Source organism: Gymnogyps californianus, chromosome 10, assembly GCF_018139145.2.
Source record: "Gymnogyps californianus isolate 813 chromosome 10, ASM1813914v2, whole genome shotgun sequence".
Taxonomy (NCBI): Eukaryota; Metazoa; Chordata; class Aves; order Accipitriformes; family Cathartidae; genus Gymnogyps; species Gymnogyps californianus.
The window spans coordinates 17,795,382-17,812,202 of NC_059480.1; the positions used below are offsets into that span (position 1 = coordinate 17,795,382).

Here is a 16,821-nt window from a genome sequence, read left to right on the forward strand (position 1 = left end):
ATATGTTTGCCAAGCCAGAAGCTCCCCCCGCAGTGCCCATCGCCCTGGCGTCGTGCCTGCGGCCTCGGTTGGGGAGCGGAGAGCCGGATGTCTGCTCTCCCTCCCTCTCTCCCCGCTTCCTGAGGGGGAAACTGAGGCCCGGGAGTGTTTCCCAAGGCCGGGGCGAGTTTCCATGGAAATGGGAGCGAGGGTCCAGGCTCCCAGCTGCTGGCGCCCGCCGAACAAGGGAGAAAGCAGCACATTGATGGGAGCCCGGCCCCCTGGGCGCTCGTCCCAGCCCCAGCCGAAAATAACCCCTCCCGGGGAGCGCTGCGCGGGCAGCCGGCCGGGACCGAACCCCGCTGCCGGCCGGAGGTCCCCAGGAAGCGGCTCCAGCCAGGGGGGGGGTGACCCCCTGCCTGCTGCCACCCCCCGCCCCGGCCCCGTTGCGTTGGGGAAGGGGAGGGCCGGCCGGGAAGATCGAGAGCCGGACGGAAGGAGGGGGAGAGCCACAGCCTGCGTCCGGCCGACGGACACCCCGAGCCCCCCTGTCCGCTCCGGGGGGGATATATGGGGCAGCTGAGCCCGGGGGGCATCTCTATAGCCAAGCTGACGGGGCTGTGGGCGCCTCGGCTGCACTGAGCGGGCTCTGCCGTGGGACGCCGGCGCCAGGGAAGGGACATCGGCAGTGCCAGGGGCCGGCGGCGGGCAGCCAGGCAGGATGCGACGCTTCCAGGCTTTGCGCCGATCCTTCCCCTTCCTCACCCGCTTCCGCCTCTACCGAGTAAGTGCTGACCCCCGCCCCGGGCAGACCCTACGCCGGCCGTCACCCGGCCCTGTCCCCATGGCCTGTGGGCAGGGGACTGGCCGTGCCCAGCCAGCCGCGGGCATATGCCGAAGGCCGGCGGCTGCTTTCGCCCCGCGTGCCCCCATGCGCCCCCGTGCCCAGCTGCTTGCCACACCCGCTGTATTTTTAGCCCAGTGCCAAGGGCTGTAATTGCGGTGACGCGGCCGAGGGACCCGAGCGCGGGGGGCGAAGATGCCGGGGGCCACGTCATCTCCCAGGGGAGAGGAGAGGATGGAGGGGGCTGCCCTGCTGTGGGGATGGGACGCGGGGGTCCCACCTTCTCTCTGGCTCTCGGCAGCAGGAGGCAGAGCTGTGTCCCTTCCCGGAAAGATGGCGATGAAAGCAGGGGGAGAGCCGGGACAGCAGGCAGGGATGGAGAGCAGCAGGGGACGTGTTTAGGGGCGGCATGGGGAACCGTGGGTGAGACCTCGCCCCATCCCCTCCCTCCCCGTGCCCTGGCATGGCTAGGGGGGGTGACACTGGCAGTGCTGGGGTGCCCTGTGCCTCAACCCCGGGGCACCAGGACCTGCCAGAGGCTCTGATGTCCCTGTCTGCCCGCTCCCTGTGGCTGCCTGGTGAGGTGCCACCAGCCATGGCAGAGGATGCCCGCCATGGGTCTGTGCCGCAGCCCAGCCGGGTGTGCAGGGATGCCAGGGGGCTGAGAGGCAGTGCCAAGGTGGCTGTCCCTGCTGGGGACAGCTGTCCCCTCCCTGGTCAGCCTCTCTAGCTGGGCAAAGGGAGCCTGGCAGGCACGGTGCCAGGTGTGGGGTACCCCCTGTGCAGGCGCAGTGCCAGACTGTGGGGCGCCCCTCAGCTGGGGACCACTGCCGGGCACATCCATCCCATTCCCTGAGGCTGTGCCCCCTCCTGTGTCCCTGGCACCGCTGCCTGGGGACAGCCTGTGCCGGAGCGGAGGGATGGGCTGGTGTTTCTGTGGGCACAACGGGGCAGAGCGGGGGTCCCTGCCCATCCATGGGGATCCTGCTGATGGGGTGCCTCTCCTGGCCTCCCCCCGGGGAGGTGGGGGCAGGCTCAGGAGATGAGTCCCGCAAGCATCCCTCACACCCTACCCAGGCAGAACGCCAGCCTTGGCTCTCAGCCCCTCCAGGTGACTCCACCAGGGGTGACGGGGCAGAGGAGAGCAGCGCAGGGTTCCCCCTAACCTGGTGCGGTGTCCCGGCAGAGGCTGAGCTGTAGCATGCAGGCAGAGGAGGGCACGGACTGGCTGCTGGAGCTGCTCACCGAGCTGCAGCTGCAGCAGTACTTCCTGCGCATCCGGGACGAGCTCAACGTCACCCGCCTCTCCCACTTCGAGTACGTAAAAAATGAGGATCTGGAGAAGATCGGCATGGGACGCCCCGGTGCGTACGTCCCCCCCAAACCTCCCCCCGTACCCCTGTCTGGCTGCGCAGCATCTTTTGGGGAGCCCAGAGGAGCATGCGGTCCATGGGGCTGGAGGGGACCCCCACCCTGTGCTGGGTCAGTGACAGTCACTGTGTCCTGCAGGCCAGCGGCGGCTGTGGGAGGCAGTGAAGCGGAGGAAAGCCATGTGCAAGCGGAAATCCTGGATGAGCAAGGTAGGGATGGGAGAGGGACAGGTGTGGCAGGGAAACTGAGGCAGGCAGGAGGAGCTGGACCTCTTCCCATGCTCTTCGCCAGTGCCTGGCTCTCTCCATGCCACCGGTCCTTGGGGGCTGGCAGGGAGATGGGCAGAAGCCCCTGCCACACCTGCCCTGTCTGCGGCGTGGCCCGGCCAGCGTGCGCCCCGGTCCCACGTGGGCTCCTGGGTCACTTCCCAGCGAAGGACGGCCCTGCCGCCCTGGCACTTGGGAAATTCATTCCCCTCGTGTTATTTGCCCTCTTTGCCAGGAAACTCGTTTGCAGCTAACAAGCCACAGAGCCTGTGCATCTCGCCCCAGCCAGCTCTGTGGGCAGCAGCGCTGCCCGGCCCCCTGCCCACCCCGCTGCCTTGTGGTGAGGGGGCACAGCCTTGTGCCTGCAGACTGGGGGCACACCGGGGCAGGGGACCTTGGGATGCTCATGTATGACCCTGATGCCATCCCATCCAAAGCTGGTGCTGCTGCCACCCTGACACCCCCCGGCACCTTGCACCCCCAAAAGAGCAGGGTGCTTGCCAGCTGGGCGCTGGGTTGTGGCCTCTCCCCTGCGTGACTCATCTGGGCCGGGACAGGGACGGGATGGGCTTTTAATAGAAGGCTACTCAGCCTCACACCAGGCACAGAAATGCCACCTCCCACCCCAGCCACATGCCGGGCCCAGCCCCCACGCACCCCACACAGGTCCTGACTGCCGAGGCTGGGATGGACCCAGTCCCGTGGGGCACATTGTCGGTCCCAGCTGGGGGAGAGGGAGGGAGAGCCCGTCCGTGTCCCCTCTGGGCTGGCAGTGGTGGCAGTGCATATTGCAAGGCCCACGTCGCTACAGGGATGTGTCACCACACTTGGCCCAAGCTGGAGGTTTCTCTTGGCTTCATGCCCAGGCACATCGTGTGGCCGCAGCCTGGCCAAGGAGTGCCCAGGGCCCTCTGGCTACCGGCCCGGTTTGCTGGGGCTGCTGGGGAGCCTCTGCAGGGCTGCTGTAAGAGGCACAACCCCTTTCCTCGACACGAATCGCAGCTCAGTGTGCAGGCAGCTGGAGGAGCAGAGCCTGCTCCCACAGCCAGCCTGCCTTGGGTAATCACTAGTTAGGGGTCATTATTAGGTTCCAGAGTGTACAGCTCAGGCAGAGGGTCATCCTCGCACTGCTCACTCACAGACCCAACGGCTTGGGGCATCTCCATGCCTGCATCTCACCTGCCTCCATGTCCCACAGGTGTTCAGTGGGAAGCGCCCAGAGTCAGAGCTGCCGCCCCAGCCCCAGAGCACCTTCCGCAAGCCCCCCACACCACCGCCCCCCGAAGCTGGGGGTCAGCACTCCCTCACCTGCCTCGTGCGGGAGCGGGACCTCTCGCTCTTCGAGAAGCTGGGCGACGGCTCCTTCGGCGTCGTGCGTCGCGGCGAGTGGTGCACACCCGCCGGCAAGACGGTGAGGGGCTGCTCATGGTGGGGGGGAGCCGGGCAGTGGGACCACCTGGGGGAAAGATGCTTCGGGGCTCATCCCTGCTTTGGCCGTAGCTGAATGTGGCGGTGAAGTGCCTCAAGACGGACGTGCTGAGCCAGCCGGAGGCACTGGACGACTTCATCCGGGAGGTGAACGCCATGCACTCCCTGGACCACAGGAACCTCATCCGCCTCTATGGCGTGGTGCTCTCCCACCCCATGAAGATGGTGAGTGGCGGGGGGACAGGGCTGACCCTGATGCTGCCCCGTGGGGGGACCCGCATGATGGGGTGAGCAAAGCCAGGCTGGGTCCGTACCCCAAGTCCTCTGCTGGCATCCCCAGTGGGGCACAAGAAGGCTGGAAACCAGCCCAACCAGGGTGCCCTTGGCCTGACTGACCTGCTATCGCCTCCTCATGGCCCAGGTGACAGAGCTGGCCCCACTGGGCTCCCTCCTGGACCGCCTGCGGAAGAACCAGGGCCATTTCCTCATCTCCACCCTCTGCCAGTATGCCATCCAGGTGGCCAAGGGCATGGCCTACCTGGAGTCCAAGCGCTTCATCCACCGTGACCTGGCCGCCCGCAACATCCTGCTGGCCTCCAACGAGCTGGTCAAGATCGGGGACTTTGGGCTGATGCGGGCCCTGCCCAAAAATGACGACCACTATGTGATGCAGGAGCATCGCAAGGTCCCATTTGCCTGGTGAGCCCTGGGGAGGGGGAGACCTGGGGGTGCAGCACCCACAACCTCCTGATGCTCACATCCTTCCCTGCGTAGGTGTGCTCCAGAGAGCCTGAAGACGCGCACGTTCTCCCATGCCAGCGACACCTGGATGTTCGGGGTGACCCTCTGGGAGATGTTCACCTACGGGCAGGAGCCTTGGATCGGCCTCAACGGCAGCCAGGTGGGTGCACAGCAGGGACCTGCCCCGCCTCGCCCCAGCAGTGCTGGGGGGGACCTGGGACCCCCTGACGGCCCCCCCTGCCCTGCAGATCCTGCACAAGATAGACAAGGAGGGCGAGCGGCTGCCGCGGCCAGAGGACTGTCCCCAGGACATCTACAATGTCATGCTGCAGTGCTGGGCGCACAAGCCCGAGGACCGACCCACCTTCGTGGCCCTGCGGGACTTCTTGGTGGAGGTGGGTGAGCAGGGAGGGGGACAGGGGCCCTGACACCCCCTCCCACCAGCTCTGCTCGAATGTGGGCAGAGTTAAGGGTATTGCTGAGGTGGGAGGGGGCTCAGGCCAGGCAGCCCTGCAGGCTGGGAGGTGGTGGGCAGTGACGTGGTCACAGCAGGAGGACCTTGGGTGCCACCTTGTCCTCACCTACCCCAGGGATGTCACAGCTGAGGAGGGGCTGGGAGTGGTGATGCTGTCTCTTGCCCATTTTTGGGGCTCCCCTGCCCTGCGTGGGCCTTGGTCTGGCCTCAAAATGGGGCAGGGATGGATGTGGGGGGTTGTGTCCCGTGTCCTCACCCCTCTCTCCCCCAGGCCCAGCCCACGGACATGAGGGCGCTGCAGGACTTCGAGGAGCCTGACAAGCTGCACATCCAGATGAACGACATCATCACAGTCATCGAGGGCAGGTACTGCACGGGAGGGGTGGCAGGTATTGCATGGGGGTCATGGTCCAGCTGCCACCTTCAGGGCTGCCAGCCTGCGTGGGGACAGGGGACCCCAGGAATGGGGAGACTGTGGGCACTGGCAGAGCTGTGGGGAGCAGGGATGGGGGGGGGGGGTTCTGCCCCCCCCCCCCCCCCCCCCCCCGAACACCTGGCTGCATACCCCACAGGCGGGCAGAGCTGCCCTGGCTCCCTTGGGAGGTGTGCAATCCCCAGGCAGCACAGTGCCATGGGGCCACCCCGGTGGGGGGGGGGCACGGCCGTGCCTGCGGGCAGCGCAGCCCTGCCCACGCTGCCTGCCCCCACTGACTCACCCCACTGTGCCTGTGGGTTTACCCCGGGAAGCCGCGTGCCCCAGGGCCGCTCCCCGCTGATAGCGATGGGGACCTGCTGCTGTCACTGGGCCGGGAGAGGCACTGGGGGGCTCGGTACCATGGTGGCATGACCTGTCACCCCTTGCGCCGTGGGCTTCACTCCTCAGTTCCTGCTGGCCACGCCGGGGCACAGCCACCCCCCTCCGCCGCCCTGGGGACCTGCGGACTGAGGGGACCTTTGGTCCCTGCATCCCCATCCCAGGACGTGCCCGTTCCCCTCCAGCTCAGGGACAGCGGGGACCCCGCCAAAGGAGCTCAGTGTCCCTTTGCCCCGCAGGCACACGGGAGGCCGGCCCCCCCAGCCCCGGGGGGATGAAGAGGAGGAAGGCTCTGTCCTTCCCCCCTTCCCTCGTCCCCTCCCGGGGCCGGCTCCCCGCGGTTAGTCACGGCCGGGAGGTGAATCAGGCCGGATTTGTGTGTCTGCAGGGACCGGCTTTCTCCCTGCCCGCCGCCGCCAGGGATGACTCTTGCCCAGGGTCTGGCGGTTTAATTGCAGGGAGGGGAGGGGAGGGGAAGGGAAGGGAAGGGAGGGGAAGGGAAGCGGCGTCGGCGGAGGGAGGGAGGGAGGGAAGGAGCGGCGGAGGGCGGCGCGGCCGCGCCAGTGCGCCTACATCGTCCCCGCCGCCGCATCACGGCCGGGCTGGGGGTCCCTCTCCCGCGCCCCCCGCCCCGCCGCCGGCCCCAGGTGAACCACGGCGGGGGGGGAACGGAGCGGGAGGGTGGCGGGAGTGGGATGGGGGGGACGTTGCGGCGCTGAGGGGTGCCGATGGGTCGGGGAGGGCCGGGAACGCGGTGGAGCCGGGGCGCAGCCTCCCCTGCCTCAGTTTCCCCGGGGGACGCCGGTCCTCGGTGGGCACGTTTTGGGGGTGCTGGGTCTGGGCAGGCGGGGTGGGCTCTGCAGCCAGGGGGTGGCAGGGGCCCCAGCGGCTGCCGGTGCTCCCGAAAGGTTCGGAGGGGAGCCCCCTCCCCGTGCCTCAGTTTCTCCCGGGGCGGCTGCCCCCCACCGCGCTGCCGGCGGGGGTGCCCGGGCAGGGAGGGGAGGGCTGGCGAGGGGGGGCTCCTCCCGGGGGCCGCATCCGGCCCCGCCGAGGCCGCCCGGGGCACCGTAAACACCCCCCACCCCTTTTCAAGCCCCTGCCTGTCGTTCGGCGGGCGCCGGGCGTGCGTACGTGTGTGTGGGCAGGGGCAGGGACCTACCTGAAAGCCCCCCGGGGACCCAGCCGGCCGCGGGAGGGGGCTTTCGGGGGAAGCCAGGGCAGAGCCGGAGCCGGTTTGTGCCGGGGGTCCGAGCCCGGATCCGGTGGGACGAGGCGGGGAGTGGAGGGGCCGGCCCAGCCGCAGCATCTCTCCAGCGGGATGCGGCGGTGTCGGGGCGCAGGGAGGGCGGGCGGAGGGGACCTCCGGGGAGGGGAACCGTCTCCCCCCCCCCGCCCTCCCCGGTCCACCGCGGGTGAGGGAGGATGCCCGGTGCCGGCTGGGCTCTGCCGCGGCCTCGCCGAGGGGTCCCGGCGCTGAGTAAGGCGGCTGGCTGGCGGCGAGCGGGGAAGGTAAACAGGAAAAGGGCTGAGCTGGTGGCCGGGGGTGACTCACAGGTGACTCCAGGAAACCGTGGGGCCCGTGCCAGCCTCGCCGGGCTGGCACCACACACCACCCGCCACCCCCTGCCCGGTGCCCGCGGGGAGCGTGGGGGGCCCCAGCAGGCAGGGAGGAGGGGGATGTGGAGGGAGCCGGGGGCGGGAGGGGGTGCGGTTTAGGGTCGGAGCCCCCCCCCCCCCCCCCCCCATTGATTTGGCTCAGGCTGGGCGGGGGACACCGCTTGGGATGCCTTTCCCTGCATCCTACCTGTCCCTATCCGCCCCCTGCCCCGGTCCACCTGGGCTGGGTGACCACCCTGTCCGACCCTGGAGGTGGCCGCATCTTGGGGCAGGCAGGCATTTCCTGGCTGTCTCCTGGGGCATGCCGGGCTCTCTGGGGGACCAGCACCCTGGCCACCATACTCACATAGCCTCAGGAGGCTTTGCAGCTTGAGTCCCCCAGCCTGCCTGCCCATCTCCTCCTGCCCATGCTAGCCTGCACGGGGCTCGCCAATAACACAGGAAGGGAATGAGGGAGACCCCCCAGCCCCCTGTCCCCCACCGTGGCCCCCCCAGTTTCCCCTGCAGGACTGGGATATTTGAGGGTTCATCAGCAGACCCTGTGCACGTCCCTTGTGCAGTCCCTGACTGCATGGGGCACAGGGGGACCAGCAGTGAGCAGCTTGGTGCAGGCATCACGCCAAGGCTCCTGCATAATTTGGGGCAGCTGGGAGGAGGAGGAAGGGGCACATCTTTTCGGGTGCAAATGGGGAGCTTTGTTCCCCACCACCCACATCCCCAGCACCTCCCCGTGCAGGAGCCACGCAGGGTGGGAGGCAGAGCACACTGCGGGCATAGGATTGGGATCCTGGGCGCCTGGGTTCCCCTCCTAGTTGTGTCACCGCCTGCCTGCGTGGCCTTGGGCGAGTCACCTCGCCTCCTCCCCATCACTGGGGCAGGCGCATGTCCCCCTCCCATCCCCTCATCAGTAACGAGGTCCTTTTTATTCCTTAGGGCTGAGAATTACTGGTGGCGGGGTCAGAATAAGCGGACCCTAAAAGTGGGCCAGTTCCCACGAAACACAGTGACCTCGGTGGCGGGGCTGTCGGCCCACGACATCAGCCAGCCGCTTAAAAACAGCTTCATCCACACAGGCCATGGAGACACCAACCCGCAGCACTGCTGGGGGTTTCCCGATAAAATTGATGAGTAAGAAACTTTTTGTCTTCTCTGCATCTCCTGCCTGCTCCCTGCCTTCCCTGCTGCCCGCTGGGCACGGGAGCAAGCCGCGGCTTGGCTGCGCCCCCCCTTCAAGCATCTCTTCCCCTCCGCTGTACTGGGGACGGTGGCTCCGGGTAGGATCCTTGCGGCTGGACTAACTCCCTCGCCTCTTCTTACTAATGGGGTCAGGGATGTGGGGGGCTGCTGTGCTTGTGGGGGGCCTGTCCTGGGAGGGAGCACCTTCTCCCAGCCCCGCAGCTCCTCATGGCTGTCCTGGGGTGGGGGGACATCAGTAAGCACCACCCTGGAGGTGGCCACATTACCCCAACGCTTTTAGGGTGTTCCAGGGCTGCTAAACCCGCACCTTTCAGCGCCTGCGTGGAGGGGAGCCATGGCAGGGGTGCAGCTGGGCCCCACACTTTTAACAGCATGAATCCTCTTAAAAAGCAAAATATGAAAAAAGTCCACCAAAATGCTCTTTTTGCCCCATGCTCCATTAAGAGAGACCCTGGCTGGTGTGCGATGGGGAGGGGGGGGGGGTCGGGTGCCTGCACCCCAGGGCACCCCATGTCCCCCTGCCAGGTGGGACTGGCTGTGCCAGCGTGGGTGCTGGGCACGGAGGGGTGGGGTGGTGGGCAGGGGCGCCTTGTCTCGGCGCAGGGGCATGGGGGGTCTCCTCCAGCGCTGGGCTGGGGGGACGTGGGAGGGCTGGGGGGGGCAGGATAGGATTTCAAAGCCTGGAAAGCTCCTGCTGGGTAGAGCCAGCTCCTGCTCCAGACTCTGTGTCTCCCCTGGGATCGTGATCCACACCGCTGTTCGGCGTCCCAGCCCTGGGACAGCTCTGCCGGTGCCCTCGGTCCCAGCCTGACACACACACACCCCCGGTGCCATGTGCCACAGGCTGTGCGGGCGGCCCTTGGAGGGCTGAACCGAGGCGCCGTGCACGCGGACCTGGCTCGTGCCCCGGCAGGCCTCCCCGCGCCCCGCTGCGTGGGCACGGGCGCTGGGTACGTGCCGCCCGGGCCGCTGAGAACGCACCGAGCTCAGCACACGCCCAGGCCTTCGGGCTGTGCCGGCTCCCGCCGGCTCCCTGCCTCACCGCGCCTGGCTTGCGACGGCTCGCCCGGACCTCCCGGCACCCCACCAGCGTGCCGTACCGGGGTGCCGTGCCCTGGGTGCAGCATTGCACTGTGGCACCCCGGTGCTGGGAGGGTGTCCCGGGCACTGCACCCTGCACAGGTACCCTGGGCATGGCACCCTGGTTGCAATCCCCTGGGTATGGCAGATCATGCACGTGGAGCTGGAGAGGGGTGGGTGACACCGGGATGGCACCGGGCTCTGTGCCGTAGCACTGAAAGCCTCCAGGGTGCGGTGCCCCGACACTTGCGGGGGCAGTACTCGCCGGGGCATGGTGTGTGATGGAGGGGCTGTGGGGTGTCCTGAGGGACATGGTGTGGGAGTGAGGGGTCCCACGTGGCCCCCGCTGACCCCCAGGTGCTTTCCTCCTTTCTCGCCACAGGCTGTACCTGGGAAATCCCATGGACCCTCCTGACATTTTAGGTTTGGACCCGAGCGCTGCCAGACCCACTCAGCTTCCAGGCAGGGCTAAAAGTGAGCCGTTTTTCCCCTTCCCCCTGCCCGTCAGCTGCGCGAAGCCCCCGTTCCCGTGCCCTGCTGCCAGGGTGATGGGCTGGACCCTTTCCTTTCCATCTCTCTGCTGCCACTTGCTTTTCGCAGACCTGGGGGGAGCTGGGGTGATGGGGCGCATTGTCACCTGGCCATGTGCCACTGCCAGCAGTGTGGGCGGCCGGTGGCTCTGCCCAGCTGGACTCTGCCCCGCTGCCCTTCGTCCGGGTCCCTTGTCTCATCCCAGCCTCCCACGGCTGGGCTCCTGGGTACACGGGATCTGAGCAGAGCCGTCACGGGGAGGGAGCTCAGATGCCGTGCGTGTGCCGCAACCCCCCTAAACCTGCAATTTTCCCTTGGGGGGGCTTCCCACCGGCATCCTCCCCACACCCCACCAGTGACGGGGGACACGACAAAGCATGCACCCCGCTAACGAGCACCCTGGCTACCGCTTGCTCCGCGCGCTCACCCCGCGCCTCCCCTCCTCTCGGGCTCTCTCTTCTCCCGCAGGGCAGCCGCCTCCGCGCCCGCCTCAGCCTACCATCCTGCTCACCAGTAAGTCAGGCTTTTTCGGGTGCTGCTCTCCCTCCTTCCTGCCCCCCTTCTTTTCTCTCTTAACTCCTTTCACCCCCTCTGCCCCCCGGGTACCGCAGTGCACCTATGGGTGATGGCATCTGTGGTGGGGACACAGATGTGGAGCAGGGTGGTCAGCCTGGGGCAGGGTGCCAGGGGACCGCGGGGTCCTGGTGTGTATCGCTGTGCCCAAGGGGGGAGCAAAGGTGGCTGAAGCTATGGGGTAATCTGGGGGCTTGGGGATGTAGGTGGTCCCCCTTGCACTCCAGGGATGGGTGCTGGGACCCTCACCATCCCTCTCTGTCCCCTCCTAGAGCCCTGCTACGACCCGGTCAGTGAGGAGGAGGAGGGTCTGCCGGGGGGTCTCCGGAAGCTCTGCCTGAAGAAGCCAGGCACAGGGAAGGGTCTGCGATCAGTCAAGCCGTCAGCACGGGTACCGGGCACCAAGGTGGGCGAGCGGCAACCTGGCCGGCCGCCGAGCGAGGGACCGGCAGGCGGTGAGGTGACCCTCATCGATTTTGAGGAGGAGGTGCCTCAAGGTAGCCCGTCGCCAGTGGGGGAGCTGACGGCCCCATCGTTGGCCAAGCTGGCCATGGAGGCCTTCTCGTTGCTGGACAAGACCCCACCGCAGAGCCCCACACGGGCTCTACCCCGGCCCCTGCACCCCACACCGGTGGTGGACTGGGATGCCCGCCCCTTGCCCCCACCGCCTGCCTACGACGACGTGGCACAGGACGAGGACGACTTCGAGGTCTGCTCCATCACCAGCCCCCCGAGCCGGCGGGGCAAGACCAACTATGGCTTTGTAGACGAGGGCGAGCGGGGACTGGTGCTGGAGGACAACCTCTTCCTGCCCCCCAAGGAGACCAAGCAGCCCAGCCTGACGCAGACCACCGAGCTCTTCGAGGAGCTGCAGCAGGAGTGCATGAAGAGGCTCAATGTCCCCCTGGGACCAGCTGCCCCTGCCGACGACAAGCCCCAAATCCCCCCCCGTGTCCCCATCCCACCCCGGCCCGTACGCCGCAATGAGCCCGGGCGCTGGTCGGGGGAGCTTTCCCCAGCTTCGGGGGCGAGGAAGACCGGCCACCCCAGATTCCCCCCCGGGACCCGCTGTCGCAGCCCACCTCTCGGACGCCCAGCCCCATGGCTCTGCAGGTGGGCTCCCCCCAGCAACGTGCCGCCCTCTGCTCCTGCCTCTCCACCTCGCCAGGGAAGCCCATGCCCACCACGCAGAGCTTCGCCCTTGACCCCAAATATGCCACCCCCAAGGTCATCCAGGCACAGGGCAAGGACTGCTCCAGGGGACCCTGCATCCTGCCCATCGTGAAGGACGGGCAGAAGGTCAGCAGCACCCACTACTACCTGCTGCCTGAGCGCCCTGCCTACCTGGACAAGTATGAGAAGTTTTTCAAGGAGGCCAAAAGCCCTGAGGAGGTGCCGGCATCCCGTCTGGTCACCACAGCCACCGTCCGTCCCATGGTGCAGCAGCCGCTGCCGGACTGCAAGGCCAACTTCTCCTCCAACAACAGCAACCCCGGGAACAAGTGCCTGGTGAAAGCCTCCTGCAGCCTCCAGAAGATCGTCTACGATGGGCCGGATGGCTGCCGCCCCGCTGACAAGATCCGGCTGGTAAGCGGCATCCCTGGCATCCGCAAGCAAGAGGGGACACGGTGGCCATGGGCTCGCTTGGGCAAGAGCCATCCCCACCCTGTGCCTCCGTTTCCCCAAGTTCAGCCCCAGGGGGTTGGCTACAAGGGGTCCCCAGATGTGCTGTGGGACGTAAGTGTCACTGTAACTCCAAAATGGGGATTACAGGCCCTTTTAACCCAAATTAGCCCTACCCACAGCCCCAAGGAGGGGGGAAGGAAGGTGGCTGTCACTGTGGTCCCCTTGGGCTCTCCAGGCTGGGTCTGTGGTGGCCGGGAGTCTGCACCCGAGCCCAGGAGAGGCTGAAGATCCGAGGGATAAGGATGGCCCCAGCTCTGGGCTGACGGTGCTTCCTGGGGACAGAGCCGGGGTGGGGGACAGCCCTGGTGCCCCCCTGCTCCAGCCACAGGCTCCTTGCTGCCCGGGGTTGGTGGCGGGCGCTGACCACAAGCTCCCCCCAGGTGCAGGACACGGTGCACGGCGTGACCACTGAGGAGTGCCAGGCAGCCCTGCAGAACCACGGCTGGAGCGTCCAACGGGCCATCCAGTACCTGAAGGTACCACACGCCCCCGGCCCCCCCTCCCCAGCTCCCGCGAGAGTGGTGGCACCCCTGTCACCCCCCTCGCTGTGCCCTGTCCCCTTACAGGTGGAGCAGCTCTTCTGCCTGGGGCTGAAGTCCCGCGTCGAGTGCCACCGGGTGCTGGAGATGTTTGACTGGAACCTGGCCCAGGCCAGCTCCCACCTCCTTGATCCCTACAGCACTGCCCGCCAGAAGTAGGGGCACAGGTGTTTTTGGGGGGGGGGGGGGTGTTCTGCATGCTACGCGGCTCTTGGCCAGCTGGCACCATCACCCCTCTTGAGCTCATGTCCTCTCCCCTCCTTACAGGCGGTGACAGCGGGGATGGGGCGGGCTGTGTCGGATCCGGAGCAGGCATCTCGCCACGGGGCCACCCCCCCGGTGCCCACCCCCACCCACGCAACCTGCTGCTGGACTCTGGACTGAGCCCCTGCTTGGGGGACAGGGACACTCTGAAAGGGAGCCTGCCCAGCGCCCCGGAATTGCCGGGGTGCCTGCGCCCTGGCTTCGGCGATGGGCTCCGTCCCCTGGCCCCTTGTTGAATTGTTTTTGTAAAGAGAAATGTAATTTTAATATATATATATATTATATATATAAAAAATATTCTATGGAGAGGAGGGTGCCTGTGGCCATCTCCCAGGTTCATCCCTGCCAACGCACAGGGACAGGCCATGGCTCCATGGGTGCCCATTCCTCCCTGCAGGCAGCCGGGACTGTGACCCGCGGGACCTGCCGCAGGGATGGAGCCGGGGTGCAGGGTGCCCGGGAGGGGATGCACGTGTGCTGTGGTGCCCAGCAGGTGCTGGGGATCCCCAGGGAGCTGTATGACACGGGCACCTATAAAACCCCCCAGTGATGGCTCCCAGGCTGTTTTGGGGTGCAAAGGTCTCCCCATCCAGGGCTGCTGGAATTAGTGACATGCTGTCCCACCCCCAGGCCCAAAGCTTGAAGGCCGGGCACGGTTTTGCCCCCTCTGAGTAGGCAGTGCTTACCCATGGCGATGCCCCCGTGCAGGGGAGCCCCCCACGGCAGGGCCCCCCTTGCCCCGGTGCCCCGCGGGGCTCGGCTCCCGGCCGTCGCCTGACTCATGCCCAGGCAGGGAGTGGCAGGACCTGCGTCGCGCCCCCACCCACGCGAGGGGCATTGTGCAACCGGATGCCACCGCGCAACCAGAGCCAGGTGCCGGTGGGGAGGGTGGGAGGCTGGGACAGCATGTGGGTCCCATGGGGTCCCAGGCCAGGTGGCAGTGCTAACCCTCCCCCAGGTGGGTGACAGAGCCCCTTAGCTGGGTTCCCGGAGGCGCCGCCTTGCAGCAGCATCAGGAAGGGGTCTCCATGCAGGTGGAGGAGGACCTCGGTGCCCAAACCCACCGGGTCCATGGACATTGGTGGTACCTGGTCCCCAGAATGCCCTCTGCTCCAGAGCTGGTGGCTTCAGAGGAGAGACCCCGGCACACACGGTGAGTCGCCTGGCAGGAAGGGCTGCCTCATCAGCCCTGATGCGGCAGATGGTACCCGGCCACATCACCTGTGTGCCATGTGCACCCATGGCTCCGCTCATCTCTGGTCCCCTGGCCCTCCCTGAGTGTGGGGACGGGGAGTTTTGGTGGTGCTGCTGTGGGCATGGCCATGCATAGGTGCCTTGGGTTCTCCGTGCCTCAGTTTCCCAATCTAAGGTGCAGCTACCATGGCATGGCAGCCAGGTGGGATGGCTGTCAATGAAGCGAGGAAGGCACAACACCTTCGCCGACTTACTTCCCCCCACTTAAATGATGCCAGAGCTGGGCTAGGCTCCATGAAGAAGCAAACGTATGTTTGCTGCAGCAGCTCCACTGGGTCCCTTTGCACGGCCGGGTGCGCCTGGCCTCTGTCCCCGATGGAAGGTGACCTGTCAACCCAGGGCAAGGCCCAGCCTTGCAGCCCATGCGGGAACAACCCCCCTCGGCTGGGCTTGCGTGGGCGTTTGCCGCGATGGCACAGATAACCCCTGCACGCAAGTCCCCAGGCGCTGGTGCTGGCAGTGCCAGGAGGGGGGCCGGAGCAGGGTTAACACGCGGGACCCTGAGGCGGCAGCGGGAGGCTGCTCCTTCCTTCTTCCTCTTTGGTGGCGAGCCAACCCCTGCCAGGGGTTTTCGGCCACACGGCTGAGCGTGACGGGGACCCGGCAGCAAACAGGGGGATGGATGGGGGGTGCAGGGCCCAGGGCTCACCTACCCCTCCCAGAGGTGCTGGGGACCTCTGTCCCTGCTTACCATTCCAGGGCCTTTGGGCCAGGTGACTTTGCAACCCATCGGGTTCTCCCCAGGGGTTGGGGACCCTAACCTTGGGGTGTCAACCATGGGGTCACCTTGGGAAGGGCCTTAAAACTTCCCATGGCAAAATGGGTGCCCCCCAGCATCAGTGGGTCCCCAGGACTGGCACGTGGCCACCTCCGTGGCAGGCTGTGAGGACATGGAGCCGTCAGTGCCCCAGGCAGGGCACGTGGCGTTCCCGTCCCCCCCAGCCGGGGGAGTGCTCACCGGCGTAGCCACCCAGTTGCGTCGCTCCACTGGGACAGGAAGAACTGCAGCCCTGTCCCTGCCGCCGAGGAAGCACCATGGGGTGCTGGGGCCAGTGGCTGCTCTGCAGCTGGATGCTGTGGGGGCTCTGGGTGCTACCAGGTAAGTGTCAGGGTTGCCAGCACTGCTGCCGGGCTGACCAGGTGGCCGATACCATCTGGGTGATGGGCTGCAAACAACTCTCCGGCTGCTCGAATGCTGTGAGTTTGAGCCCGAGTGCCCGGCCAGGGTTTGCCCCGTCTCTGCCTGCTGGTGCCACAGGCTCAGCATGGTCCCCCGACCGCGGCAGGGGAAGCGGGGGGTTGTGGGTCAAATGGGGACTCTTGCCCGTGGGGAAGGTGCCTGTCTTGCTCTCGGCGTTGGTCTGGCTGTGGGTGCTGGGGTGGGAACCAGCCCCAAGGGCTGGGGGCAGCTTCCTCCCACAGCAGGGAGGAGGGATGGGGGTGATGGGGACCCTGGGCTGGTTTTTTCCTCATCCTGACCTCACCTACCTGCTCTGCCACCAGTGCAAGCTGGGGAGACAGGGGAGCAGCCCCTTGCCCCCGTGTCAGCCCCGGCAGAGCCAGGCAGCATCTCCCCTGCGGCCAACAGCACCAGCACCGAGCTGCCTCCAGACCTGGGCCCGTGCCAGGCATTCCCCACCACCGCGGCCGCCCAGCCAGAGCACTGCTCTCCCACCGGCAGGACTACCGCCTCTGTGGGCAGCCATGGCTTAGGTAAGGCCGGCAGGCAGCTGGCCGCAGGCAGGTTCCTGCCTGCTGGGGCCATGGCAGGGTTGATCCAGCTGGGGCTGCCTTGTCTTGCAGGCAGCCCGGTGCCGCAGGTGACAGTGAGAGCGTTGGTCCCAGCCAGAACCAGTGGTGAGCAGGGGGGGCCTCCCAGCGCGGCAGCTCTCCCCGGGGGTCCAGCAACACAAGGCAGCCCCCAGGCAGGAGCAGGGGCTGGGGTCTCCTCTCCAGGCGCTGCCAGCCACCCGACCAGCGTCCTTCCAGCTTCCACCACCACTCAGCTTCTGTCCCTTGTGCCAACGGGCCACGCGGTGGGTCTTGCCACGGGCGGTGGCGGTGCTGGGCCAGCCACAGCCACATTATCCCCAGTGCCAGGTGTCCCTGCTGTAATGGGGACAAGCAAACCACCATCAAACAGCAGCACTGCTCCCAAGCAG

General features: G+C 67.1%; 1 protein-coding gene across 1 annotated transcript; it reads left to right on the forward strand.

Annotated features, from left to right (window-relative positions):
- Window positions 1-670: 670 nt before the first annotated feature.
- Window positions 671-13,696, forward strand: TNK2 (tyrosine kinase non receptor 2). The gene is given in 17 exon segments (XM_050902515.1): window positions 671-763; window positions 2,010-2,187; window positions 2,333-2,403; window positions 3,659-3,871; window positions 3,961-4,113; window positions 4,310-4,587; window positions 4,663-4,789; window positions 4,878-5,024; window positions 5,376-5,470; window positions 8,469-8,663; window positions 10,195-10,286; window positions 10,812-10,856; window positions 11,189-11,938; window positions 11,941-12,503; window positions 12,983-13,078; window positions 13,169-13,296; window positions 13,409-13,696. Coding segments are annotated over 17 exon segments (3,201 nt in total). The 5' UTR covers window positions 671-700; the 3' UTR covers window positions 13,416-13,696.
- The last annotated feature ends 3,125 nt before the right edge of the window (window positions 13,697-16,821 follow it).